At 33.6% G+C, this 21,212-nt stretch overlaps 1 protein-coding gene across 1 annotated transcript in view; it reads left to right on the plus strand.

Annotated features, from left to right (window-relative positions):
- The window catches only part of ZNRF2 (zinc and ring finger 2), a 92,690-nt gene extending 75,896 nt beyond the window's left edge, over nucleotides 1-16,794 (plus strand). Inside the window, exons 3-5 of the mRNA XM_068550017.1 lie at nucleotides 4,894-4,999; nucleotides 13,043-13,122; nucleotides 16,141-16,794. Of these exons, the coding sequence (XP_068406118.1) occupies nucleotides 4,894-4,999; nucleotides 13,043-13,100 (164 nt within the window). The 3' untranslated portion in view covers nucleotides 13,101-13,122; nucleotides 16,141-16,794. The remainder of the gene's footprint in view (nucleotides 1-4,893; nucleotides 5,000-13,042; nucleotides 13,123-16,140) is intronic.
- Nucleotides 16,795-21,212: the final 4,418 nt, after the last annotated feature.

Raw genomic sequence — 21,212 nt, forward strand, 5'->3', positions numbered from 1 at the left:
ATTTGAATCCTGACCCTAGAACTTACTAGTTTAGTAACTTCTGGTAAGTTACTTAATTTATTTGAGCCTCAGTTTCTTTATCTGTAAAATGGAGGTAACCTTAGTTACCTCATAGGATTAATAAAAGACTTAAGTACTTCTAAAAGCATGTAGCAAAGTGGACATTTATAATACTTTTAAATATAGAATGAAGCCAAAACGTTTAAAAGTTAATTAGGCAGTATCATTTGTATGGAGTTGTTCCCAGTCTGGCAATTATAATAGGTCTCTAGAAATGGCTGGGTCAAGAGTATCCTATAGAAGTTTCTGTTGGCCATGGGATTATTTATGACAATTTATAAAATTGCAACAACTAGAATAACCAGAATGGGGAGAAGAGGAAAGAGAAAAATGACCAACTTTGTTCTTCAAGAAGTCATAAAGGTTTTTCTGATAATAATGATAAAAACTAATATTTTGTATAGTGTTTTTATAACATGAAATTTCACACAAGAGTCTTTAAAATTTCATCTCTGTAATATTTTGAATACCTTTATTAATGCTAGTATTAAAGAAGAGTAAAAGGAAACTCAAGGGTGACCAACATTTTGGAGGTTATGTACCTAACTAATAGTGAGAATGGAAATTCATATATCGCTTGCAACTTTAAATCTTATGCTCTTTCTATTTCAGCATGCTCTTTCCTTGATAGCAGTTGTTTTCTGAAGCAGGTGTATATTTCAGAATCTCTAGGGATGGGGCCCAGGTATATGTTTTTTTGTTTTGTTTTGTTTTGTTTCTCTGTTGAGCAGAATACATACCCAAGTGATTCTGGTGCCTACTTCTTGATAAAATCATTGTTCTATTCCAGGTTTAATTCTTCTTTTCCTGTATCAGTACCTCTAAATTCATGCATAGACCATGTGAATAAATCAAAGAATTAGACTGATAAGGAATACACTGATTCCAGCTGTTAGGTGGGACATCAACACTTTTGAAAAAGCAACACAAGTTTAGTTTCCTGTTCACAGTCTTGAGTATCTCTCCACTAATCAGTGTTTGTAGAGAGCGGGAATTCCATACTAGCCAACCATGGTAGTTAAATCTATTTGTGTTCCCTTCTCTGCTTTTCTCATATTAATTTTGGCTAGTTAGTAGTCTACCCTTAAGGTATTCTAGTCCTAAAACATTGACTCCTTATTGCCTGAGATGGTTTCTTCATGACGGTTTTCAATTGATTAGCTAAAGACTTTTAATAATCTTTTCTCAGCTGTCTTAAGGATGCTTCAATGTCCTGGATTTAGCGGTATTTCTAGGCCCTATTTAACTCTGCATGTATCTCATTACTAAGCTGAAAACTTCCCTTTGAAAGAAAGTACAATGTCACAATAGGGTAGGAGAGGGGCATACTCTAGAAAACCTCCAGTCAAAAGTTAATCACATTGCATAGTAACTTTTCAAAAATAAATACCTTCAAACGTACAAAGACAGATTCTATTGGAAATAAGACTTTCAAATTTGAAAATTAAGCATTTGCTACTTGGGGCAGTAACTGTTGAGAACGAACTGTCTTTTAACTCAGAGTTGCTTATCAAAATGCAGTTGAGCAGTGGCTATAATATGTTAATGTTAACTTTTAGTTTTCTGAGCAGAGATCATTTCATTAGAAACTGTTTACATTGGCTATTGGGCTGCTTCTGCACTGAAAGTAATGTGTTTGGAATGTTCTTATATATGTGTATGTGTGTATGTGTATATATATATACATACACACACACACATATACACACATATACATGTATGTGTGTATATATATATATATATATCTTAACATAGAAAGTACAGTTCTGCATATTTTTTATTACTTGGGCTTTAGGACCTTCTGATTAAAATGACTGACATTAATATGTCATTCTAGATTAAACTAAAAAGATTTTTTAAAATTAGTACCTGCAAAGCATATCATTATATTCTTAAAATACATATTATTCTGTTAATTATATGCAGATTGGATTTGTCTTTGTTGTACTGTAAATAAATTTTCTTATAAACAGGATAACCAAGGCCTTTTAAAATACTAAAATTTTCCCAACTCAAAGATTTTTAAAACCTATTGTAATAAAGAAATGAGAGTTGGTAGTTATAGGTCAACATAAAAGCATTGTAAGACACTTACATTTCTGTGAACAATGAATTCAGAAGCTTTTACTTCGTGGATTTCTACCTATTTTTATTTTGTGTTGAGAATCTGTTACATAGATTTATATGGCAAAAATGTGGCAATACTTTTTATTTTTTAAAAGCTGGTCTATCTAATTTATGTTAATAGAGATTTTTTGGTTCCTTTATACTTAAATCTAGATGCATTGTTACTGTATTCCAAAAGGTAGAAAATTTGATACCCTAGTCCATCAATTCTAAGACACACTTCTTTTTATAAATTTTAACAACTCTGAAAAATGAGACATGTCTTAAAATTGATTTGTGTCATAGTTTAATGGAAGCATTTTTTCTTGGTGAAATATAAAACTCATGGTGCATCTTATAATTATTGATGTCTTAGGCTTGATAAAAAGTGATGGTTAATTTTTTGAAGTTAGTTGTGGGACTTGGATTTATGTTATGATGTGGTATATCTTTGTGGTGAAAAAACTCTAAGTGGTGAGAACATACCACAAAAAATTCCATATTATTCGGAATTATACCTGTACTATGATCCTTTAATGTTTCCTTCAGATCTTTTCCTCTTTTTTTCATTGCTATCATCCTAGTGTTAAGTGATAAAACTAAAAAATTTGGTAACAAGTTTGATGTCCTTTATTCAGTGGAAAAACAATCCATAGATTGGGGGACTACACTGCCTAATAAGCACCTCCCCAGGGGATTTTGGGCAAGAGTGAGTTTTATGGGGCCTTAGAAGAGGCACTGTGAAAACAGGACATGATTGGCTAGGAGGCTGGGGGTTTCCTTATAAGGCTTACAGGTTCTATTTTCTAGGGCAAGGTAGGCTAGCTAAAGCTGAGTTGGAGGATTGTGATTGGTGTTGGGTTTCCTTGAGAGTGAGGTATTTTCTGTAGTGCAGGCTGACTTAGGTATAGGTTTGGGACGTGGTCAGAGCCACTGTGAGATGACTTCCATTTTGTGGGTTCCAATATACCAATTAGCTTTAACACTAGTTAGGTGCTTTACATTAAACTGGTTCCCTATCTGTGGAAAGCTATCCAGAACAATAAGAGGAACATGGAGATCAAGAGAAGGAGGAAAGACTTGGGGTTGCAGGTGGGGTCGGGGTTGCGGTTGGGACCTCCAGGGTCAAGAAAAGAAAAATGGGGAGAGGACTCTTGAGGGGAGTGTTAATAGGCATCATTTTTCATTTACCCAGTTCCACTTGCCCAAAAATCTTCTTCTGGTTAAGTCTTTGATGTGATATATTAGCTTGTGAGCTACCCAATAGTTAGCTAAAATTACATCAACCATATTCCCTAGATTCTGAAAGCATAAGCCTTCTTGCTAAGGCCTTTCCTTTTTCTGTGGAAGTTGCCCTCTTACCCCCTCTAGCCTTATGGGTAAATCATCTGCTGGTACCTTACTTTCTGTAGACCAAATAGAGTCTGTATTTCATCTTAATGTGCTATCTCAAAATGAATAACTAAAGGGGGAACTACTTATAGAATGGATTTTTCTAGAAGGAACTATTACAGATATGTGCACAATTAAATTTGTTGGTGTTTATAAGAGGTATGGGACTAGCAGATAAGTACTTAATTTTAGGAAACTTTCCTACCTTGCTCTGTGTTTAAGCACTTAGGTAGAGATTAATGCAGCCTTTCCCCTTTAGCTTGTTTGGTTTTTATTTCCAAAACCAGTAATTTATCTATTTGTGATATAAATTTATATTGCATTTTCCTGCTTTTGCTTTTTGTTCTCTAAACTTACTAAGAATGTGTACTCTTCAACAGTTTTAATGGCATGTTTTAGTTATTCCTCATTTAAAAAGAGTCACAAAGTATGTCCGGCTAATATACTCTATTTTAGGCAAGATCCTTTTAAAATTAAAATTTAACGTTAATAAAATGTAATTTAAATTAAAATGTCAGTATAAAACATAAATTGAGAGAAGCTTTTTTTTTTTTTTCCCGAAAGGAATTTTTGCTTTATAAAGGCTTTCACCATAGGAATATTTTAAACAAAGTGATTAAACTACCGTGCAAGTTAGTCTAATTGCTGCCTGGAGTAGACTTGGCATTGTCATGGGAAAGGATTAAGACCTAAATATAGTACAGTTATTAAAATTGGGAAATTTAATGTTTAAAAAAAAAAGGATTAAGAAGAATTGTTGAGCCTTATGCCTGAAATCCTCAAGTTTCCAAAAATCCCTTTCAGAATCTACACAAAAGCTTTGATTTACCTTTGTATTTTCTTGAATTAAGCAGATTTTTTTAAAAGTCCTATATTCAAGATGATTTCTTTAACTTATGCAATTTTGTTATTTTAGAATTTTAAAAATTACAATAGTATTTTCATGTCTTTTCTGCCATGTTATACTCTATACACTTTTTTTAACTAGCTTGGGCACCAAATTAATATTGATTAGTAGGATAAGGACAATAAATTCCAAATTCCAAATAACTGACTTACTGATAAAGTTTTATAGCAAAGTCTTTTGCAAGTTGGAGGATTCCATACTGTTCTTAATTACTAACTGCAATGCCTCAATGAAATCTAAATGGAAATGAGAGACACTGTCCATAAGTAAAGGTAAACATTATTCACTGATTTGTGAATAGCATTTCAATTATAGGTGCTGAGTTTTATGTATTTCTGACAAAATATGCCAGTCACCACTCTTTATAAATTAGCATTCACATAATTCTTTCAGTTTTATTGTCCTAAACTCATTTTCCTTTTTCTCAGAGGATGTGCTGAGTAAAGATGCTGGGGAATGTGCAATATGCCTTGAAGAATTGCAGCAGGGAGATACTATAGCACGACTGCCTTGTTTATGCATATATCATAAAGGGTAAGTTTATTTTTATGTTAACCAAATTGATATTAGACTAAAAGACCTTTCTCAAGTTTCACACTTTTGTAGTTAGGGCTGAAAAGATTTCTTCTTCATTGAAACTCCCTTTCCCCATTTCTTAAAAAACAATAGCCTTACTGTTGGTGGGAATGTAAATTGATACAGCCACTATGGAGAACAGTATGGAGGTTCCTTAAAAAACTAAAAATAGAACTACCATACAACCCAGCAATCCCACTACTGGGAATATACCCTGAGAAAACCATAATTCAAAAAGAGTCATGTACCACAATGTTCATTGCAGCTCTATTTACAATAGCCAGGACATGGAAGCAACCTAAGTGTCCATCGACAGATGAATGGATAAAGAAGATGTGGCGCATATATACAATGGAATATTACTCAGCAATAAAAAGAAAGGAAATTGAGTTATTTGTAGTGAGGTGCATGGACCTAGAGTCTGTCATACAGAGTGAAGTAAGTCAGAAAGAGAAAAACAAATACTGTATGCTAACACAAATATATGGAATCTAAAAAAAAAAAAAGGTTCTGAAGAACCTAGGGGAAGGACAGGAATAAAGACGCAGGCATAGAGAATGGACTTGAGGACACAGGGAGGGGGAAGGGTAAGCTGGGACGAAGTGAGAGGGTGGCATGGACATATATACACTACCAAATGTAAAATAGATAGCTAGTGGGAAGCAGCCGCATAGCACGGGGAGATCAGCTTGGTGCTTTGTGTCCACCTAGAGGGGTGGGATAGGGAGGGTTGGGAGGAAGATGCAAGAGGGAGGAGATATGGGGATATATATACATATACACGTATGACTGGTTCGCTTTGTCATACAGCAGAAGCTGACACACCATTGTGAAGCAATTATACTCCAGTAAAGATGTTAAAAAAAAAGGCCTTCTTTTTCCTGCTAGTACTAAAACTTAAGCCCATATCTGTTTGCATCCCAAAGGCTACCATTTGTTAAGCATTTACTGTGACCCAGGTGTTGTCCATAGCTTCTTGAATAGGTTATCTTATATAAGCCTTGTAACAATCTCATTGTACAGCTGAGGAAATAATCTGGGGACCATAGGCAATCTCTCCAAGGTCGCATAGCTGGTAATAAATGGAAGAACTGAGATTCTAGCCATGTCTGTTTGACTCCAGAGCCCATCTGGTTTCTCATAAAGTGTTCTTGGTTTCAGGAAAAATTTGATTTAAGATGATTTAAGGTAACCTACAAAAAGAATAGAAAACTATAACTTTAAAAGCAATAAAAGAAATAATGTGGAATTTTATTTAAAAGCAGGGCATGGGGGTTGGGGAAAACATAGAGAAAATAGTAAATAGTACCAAAACAAAGAGGCAAAAATAAATCCAATATCAGTAATTATAATAAATCCAAATAGATCAAAGTAACCAGTTGAAAACAAAAGATTGGGATATGCTGTTGATGAGCAACACACTTAAATGTAAGGGTTATAGAAAAATATGGATGTAAAGGGATAGTAAACCATATCCAGGCAAATATTAACTAAAGTAAAACTGACAAAGCTAAATTAATATTGGACAAAATTAACTTTATTGCAGAAAGTATTAATGTTTTATGATGATAAAATTATATAAAATTCAATTTTTTGTGTACTAAAGAACACAGTCTCAAAATATTCGTAGAACTGTCAGAAAAAATTGACAAATACATCATGATAATGGGAAATTTCAATACACTTCTCACTGAGGCAAGCAGACATACACAAAATTAGTTAAGACCTAGAAAAATTGAGCAATACAGTTAACAGATTTGATCTAATGGATGTGTATGTGTATATCTGCACCCAGCAATTAGAGAGTACGTTTTCTTTTCAAGTACGTATGAAGTATTGTAGAAATTGATCATGTACTAGACCATAAGACAAGTCTTAACAAACCACAAAACGTTGGTACCATACAGAATGCTGTTCTCTGAGCTCAGTTTGATGTCAGTGACAAAAGATAAATATTCTGTGGTCAAAGAAGAAGTCATAAGGGAACTTAGAAAATACTCTGAACTGAATAATAGTGAAAACCAAGGCTTGTGTTAAAAGAAAGACTGAAAAGGACTCCCCTGGTGGTGCAGTGGTTAAGAATCCTCCTGCCAATGCAGGGGACACGGGTTTGATCCCTGGTCTGGGAGGGTCCCACATGCCACGGAGCAGCTAAGCCTGTGTGCCACAACTACTGAGCCTGCGCACCTAGAGCCCATGCTCCGCAACAAGAGAAGCCACCACGGTAAGCCCGCGCACTGCAATGAAGAGTAGCCCATGCTTGCTGCAACTGGAGACAGCCCGTGCGCAGCGACAAAGACCCTACGCAGCCAAAAATTAATTAATTAATTAATTAATTTAAAATATTTTTTAAAAGACTGAAAATCAATAATCCAAGTTCTTACTGAAATTAGAAAATTGGTAACAGAATAAACACAAAACAATAAAGATCAGAGAAGAAAAAAATTGAATGAAAAAATTACACACTAGAGTAGAGACTGGCAAAGTCAAAAGTTGGTTCTTTGAAAAGAATAATAAAATAGATTAGCCTCTGGCAAGATTGTCTCTAGAAGGAAAAAATAAACAGTATAGGAATGAAAAGGAACACGTAACTCTAGATATGGCAGAAATTAAAAACGATTGGAAAATTCTGTGAAAAATTTTATACTTTTCAAGTAAAAAATTTAAACAAAACAGGCAGTTTCCTTAAAAATATAATATTGTCCAAAATGACTCAAAAAGAAGTAGGAAACCTGAATAGACTAATAACTATCGTAAGTAGTTATTAAGACTAACCCTGAAAAACCACAAATATTTTTTAAAAAACCACACCAAAAACCTAAAAACAGGCCCACGATGACAGTTTGACAGTAAATTTACCAGATATCCAAAGAACACCATGTTAACAGTAGTAAATTCCCCCCAAAAGTAGAAGATGATAGAAGGTTCTCCCACTTATTTTATGAGAATAGTATAAACTTGGTAACCCAAATCAGACAAGGACAGGATAAGAAAGAAAATTAAAAGGAACTCTCATTTATGAATATAAATGCAAAATCCAAAAACATACTAGCAAACCAAATTTGTCAATATAGATCGAAAATAATGCCTTTCAACCAAATTGGATTTATGCTACGAATGCAAAGATATATGTGATTAGAAAATTTGTGTATATAAGTTACCACATTAACAGAGGAAAAGGACCGTATTAATAAATTCTATATTATTAATAATTTAAAATCAAAAGCAAAGAATAAATATTCGATAATATATTAAAATTAATAAGAATTTAGCTGGGTTGCCAGATATGAGCTCAACATATGAAAACCAGCTGCATTCATATCCCAGTACAAAAAATATATATAACTTTTTTTTAGAATAAAAACATTAACAGCAACAGAAACTACAACGGGAATAAAGTATGTTGAGAATAAATCTTAAGATATTCAAGACTTTAAAACTTTATTGAAAGATATTATGGAAGGTTTGAAGTAAATACAGGTACCTTTTTGTGGCTAGGAAAACTCAATGTCATAGAGATGTCACTTCACCCCAAATCTATGTAGTTAATGCTATTCCAGTCAAATCTCAACTAGTTTTTTCATGTAACTTGACAAGTTGATTCTTAAATATATATGGATAAAAGAACAAAGGGCCAAGAATAGTCGAGACACTCATAAAGAAGAAAGCGATGCTGGGGGGCAGGGAGCTTGTCCTGTACAAATTCACCATAGGACTATTAATTAAGACAGTTTGGAAAGGATATAGGTGGGTAAGTGGGAAAGAATAGAGTCCATAAACACCCATGCATATACGGAGAGACAACGTAACTTGGAGGTTAAGAGCATGGACTGTTGGGAGTCAGGATTCCTAAGGTTTGAATTCCAGCCCCTCTGTTAATTCACTGTGTCATCTTGGTCAAGTTACTTAATTTTTCTCTGCCTTAATCTGTAAAATGAGGCAATAGTACCAACTTCATAAAGTTCTGAGGTTATTTTATTATTATTATTTATTTATTTAATTTTGGCTGCGTCGGGCCTTTGTTGCGGCATGTGGGATCTTTTGTTGCGGGGCACGGGTTCTTCGTTGTGGTGTGCGGTCTTTTCTCTAGTTGTGGTGTGCAGGTTTTCTCTCTCTGGTTGTGGCATGTGGGCTCCAGAGCACGTAGGCTCTGTAGTTTGCCACACGCAAGCTCTGTAGTGAGGCATGCGGGCTCAGTAGTTGTGGTGCGCGGGCTTAGTTGCCCTGCAGCATGTGGGATCTTAATTCCCTGACCAGGGATCGAACCTGTGTCCCCTGCATTGAAAGGCAGATTCTTTACCACTGGACCACCAGGGAAGTCCCTTTTCTGAGGTTTTAAATGAGTTGTTTTTAGAAAGTTCTGGCATATAATAGGTGCTATGTAAGTGTTTGTTTAACATGAATGGAAAAATTGGTTTCCCAAGGGTGGTATTACAGTATAGTAAAGATAAGAATGAACTATTCAGTGAATGGCACTGGGATCGATTGATATGTTATTGATATGAAAAAATACTGTTATTGATACTGTTATGGATATGAAAAAATAATTGAATCCTATTTTACATTTGAAATAAGAATTCCAGATTAATTGCCCGTGGAAACTAAAATCTAAAGTGTTGGAAAGAATATAGAGAGATGTTCTTAACCTCATGGTAAGGAATTATTTGGGGGGCTAAGATAACCTCCCCATAAAAACTTAGAAGAAAAGTTGATGAATTTGACTACGTTAAAATTTAAAACTTTTTTTGCATCATGATACTGTGAAAAAGTTAAAAACTAGACCTCAGAGTGTTTTCATAACAACAAAAGTTTTTCTATCTGAAACAGTACTCTGCTTCAGCAACTTTCTGTAATGCAGTTAGCTCATTGCAGTTGGTAAAGGTATAGAAGGGCGACAATATAATCACATCATACTGGTTCATATATAATATTTTTCAGCACATTAATGCTTTGCTCCATCAAATAAAAGCAAATATGGAAGCAAGCCATGGAAGAATACAGTTAACTTTAAGGATGCCCATTCACCAAGTAGACTCACACCCAATTCAGTTAGGCCCTGGGATTTATTTTGGAAGTGCCTGCTTACTTCATAGTTCTCAAATTTTGTGCTTTGGCTTTTGTCTCTGTAACTCAACAGTATCAATCCTTCCTTAATCCTCTTTATATCAAGCTAACCTCACCCTTTTTAAAAACATCCTGTATTTACAGAGGTATTTTATTTGTTTGGAAGGAGCACAGCTTTGTTCCGGTTACAGGGTTGTATTATTTGAGTGGTCTGCCTTTAACCTGTTTTTTTTTCTCTCATAAACCCTGTTATTTTTAGTGAATAGTTTTGTAGAAAGCAAGGTTCATCAAAAATGTGTGTATTATGTTACAGCTGAAATATCTGGATAATAACTTCTTACAAATCTATAAGGAAAAGACAAATCAAAATAGAAAAATTGGCAAAAGTTGTTGACAGCCAGTTCATAAAAAGGAGCCACAAGTGTCCAGTAATCATACAAATGTGTCTGCTGTACATATCCTACAACTCAGTAATTCCACTCCTAGGTATATGCTCTGGAGGGATTTTTGATCTTGTGCTCCAGGACAGTGCTGCTACTACTACTTAGTGTGCAGGTACAGGGTGAGATCAAGGAGCTTGTACCAGAAAATAAATCAATACAGTGCTGTCTTCATTGAGAAAGTTGTGCAGTGCTTAAAAAAAAAAAAAAAAAAAAAGTCAATCAAAACAATGTGTTTAGAGGACTGGTAACAGATAGCTCAAGGATTAGCACTGTGTGTACCACCCTTTGAGTAGTGCTGGCTAAGAGATGTATAAGAATGTTCATAGCATCACTGAAAGTGTCCATTGGTAAAAGAATGGATACATAAATTGCAGTGTGCTTATACGATGGAACACTATACACAGTGAAAATGTAAAAACTAGAGCCTTATTTATTAACAATTGCAAACCTCAAATTGACTGAAAAAAAGCCACTAGAAAAAAGCATACCTTATAGTAGTATTCAAATAAAATTTAAAACATGGAAACAGTACTATACGTTGTTTTGGAATACTCATATATATAGTTTTAGAGTAAGAAAATGCCTAAGAAAGTAAAGCACCAAAATCAGGAGAGTGATTTTCTGCTGGATTTTGGAGAGAGAAATATAATATTTTAAATAATGTGGGCTGATAGCAATTTATGGAAGAAGGACCTGGGATTTTAAATCGTTTCTTTGTCTAGATAAGCCGAAATCATATGATTGTAAAATAAGAAGTACCCATTTTAGATCACAGAGGGTGTACTATTCAGATGTATTGGGAATTGTTAACACATCTGGAGTATTTTGTTCATTTCTCAGTACTTTGTTGTAAGAGGTATTCTGGTAGACCAGAGGACGTCTAGAGCCAAGTGAGTCAAATAGAGAGCAGGCTGAATGAAAACAGTGTCATAAGCCAAATTGGGCATGTTTATTTAGACAGCAAAAGTCTTAATGACAACAGAAATTGTTTTAGATATTGAAAGAACGTCATATGGTTGAGATCTTTTACCTTCTTTCCTTTTAAATTTATCCATCATTTTTACCTATCAAACCAACCTGTCAGGATATGAGGTTGGATAAATATTAATTTTACCCTTCAACGTATTAGCCAAGCCTTCTAGCTTTGTGGCATATGCAAATTTGCAATGTGTCGACAGTGAGAATGTTGAACAGTATAAAATCTGCTTGGGTAACTTCCTAGCTGTTGAGCAAGTTACTTAACCTTCTTAAGGCCTTGAGTTTATCATTAGAACTTTCTGCAGTGATGGAAATGTTATATATCTGTGCTATCTAGTAGAGTAGCCACTAGCCATGTGGCTGTTGAGCACTTGAAATGTGGCTAGTGTGACTGAGGATGTGCATTTTTCTTTTATTTAATTTTAATTAATTTAAATTTAAATAGCCACGTGTGGCTTGTGGCTTACTGCACTGGACAGTGCAGATCTATAAAACTAAAATTAAAAGGCTCTGCTGCCCTAATATAACTTAGGCCATATTTAACTTCCTATATTTAACTTCTTATAAAATCATGAAATAGTATTATTTAACTTTAACTTCCTATAAAATATTTAACTAATATTTAACTTTCTAATATTTAACTTCCTATAAAATCATGAAATAGTTTATAAATACAAATGGATGATGGTATATTTATTTGTATGTGTATATGTATTGCAGGAAGGAAGGGATAGAATTAAGTTTTCAATACTCACATCACATAAATATGGTCTTTTAAAATGTAATGCAGTATTGTCAAGAATTAAAGCTTAAAAGTTTGATCTATGGCATGAACTGGTTGACATTTGCATAAATGAACAACTAGTTTGAAGAGAGAAATATCTGTCCAGATTTGTCCTTTAATTTTGAATATTGGTAAAGTGGTAGTTTTCTTTGTTTTTATTTATTTATTTATTTATTTATGGCTGCGTTGGGCCTTCGTTTCTGTGCGAGGGCTTTCTCTTGTCGCGGCAAGTGGGGGCCACTCTTCATCGCGGTGCGCGGGCCTCTCACTATTGTGGCCTCTGTTGCGGAGCACAGGCTCCAGACGCGCAGGCTCAGCAATTGTGGCTCACGGGCCTAGTTGCTCCGCGGCATGCGGGATCCTCCCAGACCAGGGCTCGAACCCGCGTCCCCTGCATTGGCAGGCAGACTCCCAACCACTGCGCCACCAGGGAAGCCCAAAGTGGTAGTTCTTTAGGTTCTCTTTTGGGAATGGTTGTTCTGTTTAAACTTTAAAGTACTTTATAGCATAATTTTGCAGAGATTCATTTCCCTAACTGCTTAGAATAATCAGAATGTAATAAACATATTCTTATCTTTTATTTCTATATGCCAAATACGGTCGTTAAAAATATTGAATTTTTTTTCCACAGAGATATATTAATGTCAAGAAGTAAGCATTTTTATTATGACTGTTATGATATAAATAATTAAACGTAAGTGTTTCAGTTTTTCTGGTTTATTTCTTTTCTAGCTGCATAGATGAATGGTTTGAAGTAAATAGATCTTGCCCTGAGCACCCTTCAGATTAAGCATCAGCTTCCTGTTTTATAGGTAATTCTCCCTTTTTCTGTTTTAATTGCTTTTTAAACTGTTACCTGAGTTATACATTCTCAACCACCGTTTTTATTCACTCATTTATTAATTAAGGGGTGGGTGTGTGGGGTGTGTGTGTGTGTGTGTGTGTGTGTGTGTGTGTGTGTGTGTGTGTGTGTGTGTGTGTGTGTGTGTGTGTGTGTGTGTGTGTGTGTGTGTGTGTGTATGTGTTCCAGACATTGTATTAGGCTACTGTATAGAAAACTCACATTAAAAGATACATAAAAACAACTTTCTTGATTTCCCGAAGAGAGTCATATATTAAGTAAACTCTATATTTTTGGTACTTTAGAACACTTTAGCTTATTTAATTTTAGTTTAATACTTTAAAAAACCCCATGAAGTAAATATCATGACCCCATTTTACCAATGAGAAACCTGAGGGTCAGAGTAATTAAGTTCTATGACATTAAGAAGCACGTTGCACCAACAGTCCAAGGACATGTAGTTAGCAACAGAATCAAATTCCATACTCTTATCCATAACTTCCCAGGTATGTTTTTAGGTAATGCAATATAATATAATTCTAATCATAATAATTAGTTAGCATTTATATTGCATTATTATGTGCCAGGGATTGGTCTAAGCATTTTACATCTATTTATAACTCATCTAATTGGTATAACAACCCTTTGAGCTCAGTACTCTTAACTACTCCCGTTATGCAGATGATGAGATTAAGTTTTAGAGAGGGAAACTTGACTTGTCAAGGTCACATAGCTAGTTCCTTAGTAGAGCTGGGAATTGAATCAAAAGATTGTGTTCTTTGCTATTTTGCTGTTATTAGGTAGGAACAGTTTCTTCAGAAAGTTGCATTTGTATTCATTCGTTCAATTTAATCTTTCACTTTTGTATCCTACCTATACAGTAGACAAAAAAAAAAAATTGAATTTTAAACCAAATACAGAATTTGTTTTCCACTATTGATGTAGCTTATTCATGACCCTGCATTTTCTGAAAATGTTTAGCGAATTGAAATGAAAACCTCACTTGAGTATTGCTTTTTTCATATTCCATCATTTAGCTTTGAAAAAATAGTTAACCTAATTGCTATCTTCATGTATATGAAAAGCTTTTTATTTTTATCATTTCAAAAATGATATAAAACATTGTGTTTTATATGAAGGCAGAATATTTTAGCCAATCTTGGAATTGTTTTGGAAGGAGTTAGAACCTCTGTGTTGAGAGACTCAAGATAGTCACAGACAACAATCTTTCCTCAGTGTCTAAGACTGGAGGCAGGAAACTAGAGCAGATAATACCTGAGATCTAGTCCTGTGCTGTTCCCCCATTTCCTTTTATTTCAGTAACTCCTGGTCTTAAATTTGAGGTGTTGAGATAATAAACACATTCAAGGAACTCTGTTCCCTCTTAATGAGGGTCATTTAATAGCGGCAGATAAGAATATTGGCAAAATATATTTGAGATAATAGCAGCTATAGCAGCTGAAATAAGAGCTGCAACATTGAGAGAGACCTCTGTCTTAATAACATTAGGGTTATGCCTGTGAAATGTGAAGGCCTGGGTAGACTGTATCAGCTTTTGAACCTTTTACTGTGAGATGATTCAGATCATCATACCTTGACACATTTGAGGTATGAATTGGGATTAGGTTGCTGTATAAGAGAAGTGTGGTGATGGAGTGGTATTTTGAGGATACATGCATGTATGTATGTTTTTATTTTACTGTGTAAAGGGTTTTTTGAAGAGGAGGATGCTTTGGAATGTCTTCAGGGTCACCTTACATCTGGGCCAATAAAGTAAAGCTATAGCTAAAATTTTAGAAGCTTTTTAAGTACTAAAAACCAATGCTAATAAAATGAAATTTTTACCTTAGTATTCCACATATCAAAATAATATGTCTAAATCTTTCACCCATAGATTAAATTTATCTTTTTAGTCAATAAACTTTTTTGTGTGAAAATGGAATTTTATGATATAAAATATTTTATTACATGGTCTAATCAGCGAAATTTTTCTTTTAGTGTCACAATGAGGTTATGGGATATGTGGACCATGCATCTCATCTCATGGTCAATATGCATGTCTGTTGGTTTTAAACAGCATTTCAGTTTCCTTACCCTATATATCAATGTTATCTTCTTATTCATTTTTTTTTTCATTGTGGAACCTGAGTTCGGTGGCAGCTGCCCTCAGAAATGTGAACCAATGGAATCTTTCTCTATGGGTCTTGAAGAGTCATTTCTGAGAATGTGTAGACATGGAATATCTCAACTCTTTCACGTTTTTGCTTTTGTTCTGACTGCCCTTATTTGTCAAATGATAAATTCTTCTATCCCTTTTGCTGTCCTAGATTAAAAGTGTATGGGTTTGGGTGGGAGGGAGGCTCAAGAGGGAGGGGATATGGGGATATATGTATACGTATAGCTGATTCACTTTGTTGTACAGCAGAAGCTAACACAACATTGTAAAGCAATTATACGCCAATAAAAATGTTAAAAAAAAATGTGTGGGTTTGAAGAGGATTCAGTGTTGTTAAAACTTTTTTTTTTTTTTAAGGCAACATGTAAGTAGCACTTCTGATACAACACTCTTCAGCATACAAATTTAGTAGTCAGCCCAAAACGGAGATACATGAATATCTAAGGTCTTGATTAGTTAGGAAATTGTTCACTATTTGTAATTCGAGGTTTTTAGTTACTTGGAGAGGGCTTAGTAAATTGTGTGTGTTTGTGTGTGTGTGTTTTCTGTAGTTTGGTGTAGTCTTTGTTGTGGAGGGGGAATGACTGTTACTTAGTGGCTACTTTTTGTAACTATTTTAAGCTTTAATTGGTCCTTCTGTGTCCTTGATTTGTTCTTTTGCAGAAAACAAATTTTATCAGTTTTTAAAATACTAAGTAAGTGTATGAAAATTTACAGTCTAAAGCAATGTTCATGGGGAAATGGATGTTGTATTTTGATTTGTATTACTATCTTGGACCATTGCTTAAACTAAATGTATCCACTTTTACACAGGTTTCCTTGTCTTTTCAAGATGCTTGAAAAACTGAGAGGATATGAAGATTTATCTCTGGAAAAGCAAAAACAAAAATGCAGGCACACTCAGCCAGAAATCTAAGTTCTGTGAGACTCAGTAATGCAGAGATGGACAATCATACAGGGAAAAAAATCCTGCTGAGGAGAGGACAATTGTCACAGAACTCAGTGTACCAAACATGCATATAAAGGACACACAGGGATTTTGAAAATGCTGCACATCCCTTAGTAGTCATCTACATAGGTAATACTGATGAACATTTTATATTCAGACACCAAAGTTAACTGATTTAAAAGTTGATTTACTTTTTATTAAGTTCTCTAGAGCTGCGCAACTAGTTGTTTTTAATTTGTTTTGGGTTTTAGTTTGGGTTCCCTTTATTTTCCCCAACATGATGTTCCTGCATTCATCTATTCTTAAATTGAAGACCACGTAATTTACTTCTTAAAAATTAAAGTCTTGAATGTGAAACCAAGAAATGTAATCAAGCAGTAAAACATTCTCTGAATGTAGACCATGATCTCAAGTTCTTTGATTTTCTTTTTTTTTCCCCAAGAGTGGAAAACAGACTTCTACATAGGAAAGCTGAAGTATGTTAATACTTTAAATTAAAGGTTTAACATTATCAGAATGCAGTCCAAACAGTAAAAAAAAAATCAAGTTACATAATTACATTTTAATTAATTAAATTTGGATTATCTACAGAATTGCAGTTTATTAAATATGTTGTTTCCTTTTTAAATAAAACTGCTCAACAGTTAATCAGCAATGAATCATCTTGCAGCTATGCAACTTTAAAAAAATACTAATTACCAATTTTAAGTGCTTCCAGCTACAGTATCTTTGTTTTAACCGGTATTTTTGTTTGTTCTTTTCATGTAATTATTTTATTGTGCTTTGCATCTCCAGGCAGTTTTCCTACATTTGGGTAAAATGTTTAGCAGGTTGTAAACTTAATAACTTATGAAAAGGGTAAAATAAAATTTTCTTGAGTGGAACTTGGAATAATTTGAGGGACATTTTTATATACTTTTAAAAATCAGAATTTAATTGGGATGCCAGATTTATAGCAATTTGCATCTTTAATTTTCCAGATAATCTGGGGTTTAGCATTTGATAAATGATTTTTTAAAGCAAACATGAAGATTTTGTTAATTTATAATTTATTAATGTGTTATTACTGTAATTGAAAATGTTAGAGACTTTTAAATTCAGTCTTGTTTAGAAAGAAATGTATTAAGCAAAATTATGTGAATAAATATTCCCACAAAATACATCTGAATGGTTAAAAAATACTGGAAGAGAGCTATCAGGGCTGCAACAGTGAATGTCTTTTTTTTTTTTTTTAATATCAAAAATACCAATAAATAGATTTCATGTTTTCAACATAGGGAAAATATTATCAGTGAACAATTTAAGCAGTGCACTTTACTCAGTATAATTGAGAGTTACACAGTACTGTTTCCTTATTTTAAGCTTTTCTTTAATGTATTTAAGTGTTGGCTTTTCTGTTTATTGCTGCTATTCTTATCCTTCTCAATTTTTTTTCTACTCTATTGCTTCTGTTTCATATTTTTTAAAAGGGCACGTACAGGAGCAACTGCTGCTACCCAGAAAAATATGTATATTATAAACAATTAAAAGAGTTTTTCATTTCTTTCAGTGTGATCCTAAACCAGGTAATGTTTTCCCTAAAGTTATTACTGTGAAATGTCTTTTGTTATGCTGCAGTTGATAGAAGAGTCCAAAACCTCCATTGTGACAGCTGACAGCACAGTTTCATAGGTGCTTTTTTTTAACCAGTTATGGAAAATATTCTTCCCTCAAAGAAAATATTCTTTCCTTAAATTTTTTCTGTTATCACAAAATCTTAATATGAATACACTTTAGTTCACATTTTCAATTTTGTAAGCTTTCTCTCCCTCTTGCTCTCCCTCTTTCTCTCTCTCTCACACACACACACCAAGAAAAACCTCTTAGAATGTGAATAATTTTTTTTCTACTGGTATATTGTTATGGTAAGAATTATTTTCTTGTCTTCCATTCTTGAAGGAAAAGATTTACTATAGCTGTGGTAGTTAACTATTGATATTCTCTTGGAAGTTGATTTTCTGATATAATTTACTCATTGACTTTTAAAGTTTATTGGCCTAAATTCCCTTTTCCTTCTTTATCCTGTACCATACACTCACAGTTGTATTCACTTAGCCTTTGTTTGTCATACGGTTCCGTGCTGCAGCTCCTACAGTAGAAACTCCTGTGGTTTAAGAGAAAGTTCAGTGTTTGTCAGTGTCAAGTGCTACTTCATTATTTGTCTAGAACAGTATCTACTTAAATCCGTTTATAGTGATCCCTTTTTTGTTAAAATTTACAAAAGGTAGCATTTTGTTTTTTTTACTTTAAATTCAGTCTCCATCAGTGACTTCCTAAAAAGAATTAGAAATTGACATTTTTTTAAAGCCCAGATGCTCCAGTTTTTATTTAAATTCAAAATTGCTAATCTGGAAAATATTATAAGTAATATTGTACATAATGTCACTTATAATATTTGTAAATTTATATACAGACACTGAATAGTGTAAGTAGGACATAAAATCACGTTACATGTTTAAATGTGTAGCTGAAACTACTGACAACTGAATATTATGGAGACAAAATAAAGAATGAAACCCTAGTTATCAGGTTGGTTATAGTTTTCTAGAATCTTTGTAAATACTTGTTTTCAAATAAGATCACAGTTGGGTATATAGAAAAGCAATGTGTTCTGAAATTTCACTTCAGTGCCGCTCTTTTCTTCATAATGGGTTTATTGCCAATTTTGACTCATCTTACGGTGGGTGATCTGGCTTTTTTTCCCCCTAAATGTGTAAGAGAGTGTAAGAATGTATATGAGTACAATTATTGTCTTCTTTTGGCTCTTTCCCAGAGAAATAAACTAAGAATAGTCTTCATCTGTGTTCTTCAGATCTGGTTATAAATCAGATATAGATTGTGTTTTAAGAGCAGTGTCTGATTGAAATATAAATAATGGTTTCTATAACTCATTATTTTGTGGTAGCCAAAACAACTAAAAAAGTCATGTTAAACTGTTGGGTACTGGGTAGGTTTTAGTTTCTTAGTGCAAGTCTTCTATTTCTTTTAAATGTTATACAGTTATTTCAGTTTTCACCTACTAAACAGTCTACTAGAATGCAGCCCCAAAATGCCTGAGGAGCATACTTGCAGTATGTATTTCAAAAAGATTCCAGTTTAAATGAGTTAACGAAAATACCAGATTTTTTTCAAAGCTTAGTTCGCTTGCCAAGTTTGGGTTTAGTGAAGTTTAAGAGCAATTGTTTAACATATTATAGCAAGTCACAGGGGTATTCCTTTAAATGAAAAGAGACTGTAAATTTAATGTAAATATTACCTAATTTTATTTACTAAAAGAGAGTTAAGGGAAATTTTCTAACAATAAGCTACATTTGAACAAAGCATGAAACTCTTTTTTAAAATTAAAGAATAATTGAACTTACCATCTGATTGACATCCACATTATATGTTGATATTAATATCCAATCATCTTATGTTTTCAAAGAGAAAGTTTCCATATAAATCAGATTATTAGGAATTTTATAAAACTACATAGAGGTAAATATTGCTTTAAATATGAGTACAGTTTGTTAGTTACAGGAAGTTTTCTAATTCATTTGGGCCGTTTTCTCCCATTTTGATTTATCCTGAGGTAAACTCAGAACATATTGACAGTGAGTGGTTAAATGTGAAGTGTCCCTTGTTCTTTCTTAGATATATTCTAAGGTAAAAAAAATTCTAGCATGCCAATATTTTGTCTTTGGCCCATTCCCCTTTGTTTCTGAAGTATGTAACTTCTGATCTTTTTCTTTGCTACAACATACTGTGAGGAACATTATGGTAGTTACGTTATCTGTGTTGTCCACTTTCCTTCTCTACCCAGATCTTTTCATTCTGAAACTAAATTGTTACTTGGTTTTCTTTACAGGAAATTGCTACTTGGTATACTCCTAGTAGTGATCCTTATTCAGGAACAGCTGGTAAAATTTTTTTGGTAATAACTTACCCAGACAATACTTCAAATACCATATTCTGTGAATGCTGTGCTTAAGCTAAGAAACTGGATGTTCTTTTCAAATCACAGAATCCCTGTATTATATGAATGGGAAATACCTCATCTTTTAAGTTATCTGATTCTCTATGGAAAGTAAAAGGCATCAAAGAAAACCAGATACGTTAATGTCGAGTTTTATTGAAAATGCAACATTACTATACTTAGGGGAGTTGACATATTTTCAGATATTTAAGCCATCATTAATTTTAGACCAATAGCTAATAATAAGATAGATTGTTGGTTGCTTGTTTATAGAGAGGTAAAGAGTGGCATGGCATAAACTCACATCCCAGAAATAAATGAAATTTTAAAAAGTGATATTATAGTATCTGTTAACCAACCTTGTGCTTCTTAACTCTGCCCTGGACTGTGAGGCACCTTTCAGGACCCCGAGTCTTAGAATCAGAAGTGATTATTAATTTCTTCTATTACTAAATTCTCATGACTTCCTTTTTGATTTGGTATGCTGAGATTGATAAATACTGATGATGTATATTTATAAACTTAGAGTTCTTTCAGTATCCTGTTACCAGTGAATCTGGTGCCAGCATCTTGAAAAGCTTTCATTATTAGTCAAAAGCATTTTGAGCATCTGTGTGCATGTAATACAGTTAGCAGACCCTATAGAGAGATACAAAAGAGATTTTGGAACTTGATGATGATATTGATCTGTATTATAGCAGTCCATTACATTTTATTGCTTTGCAATGACTATATGAGTTTCCTTATTTGAAAATCATGATAATGATAGATATTTCCCTCTACTGCTCTGTTCATGGTTTCCTCAACTCTTCTGTAATACTTTATAATTTCCTCTACTAGAAAATATTTTCCTGTTAAATAAGGTATCTAAAGCATCAATCACAAGAAATATAGAAAACGTGTTAGGAACAACTTGTATTAGTGTGTTCTAAACTAAAATGG

This window comes from Eschrichtius robustus, chromosome 8 (assembly GCF_028021215.1).
Source record: "Eschrichtius robustus isolate mEscRob2 chromosome 8, mEscRob2.pri, whole genome shotgun sequence".
NCBI lineage: Eukaryota > Metazoa > Chordata > Mammalia > Artiodactyla > Eschrichtiidae > Eschrichtius > Eschrichtius robustus.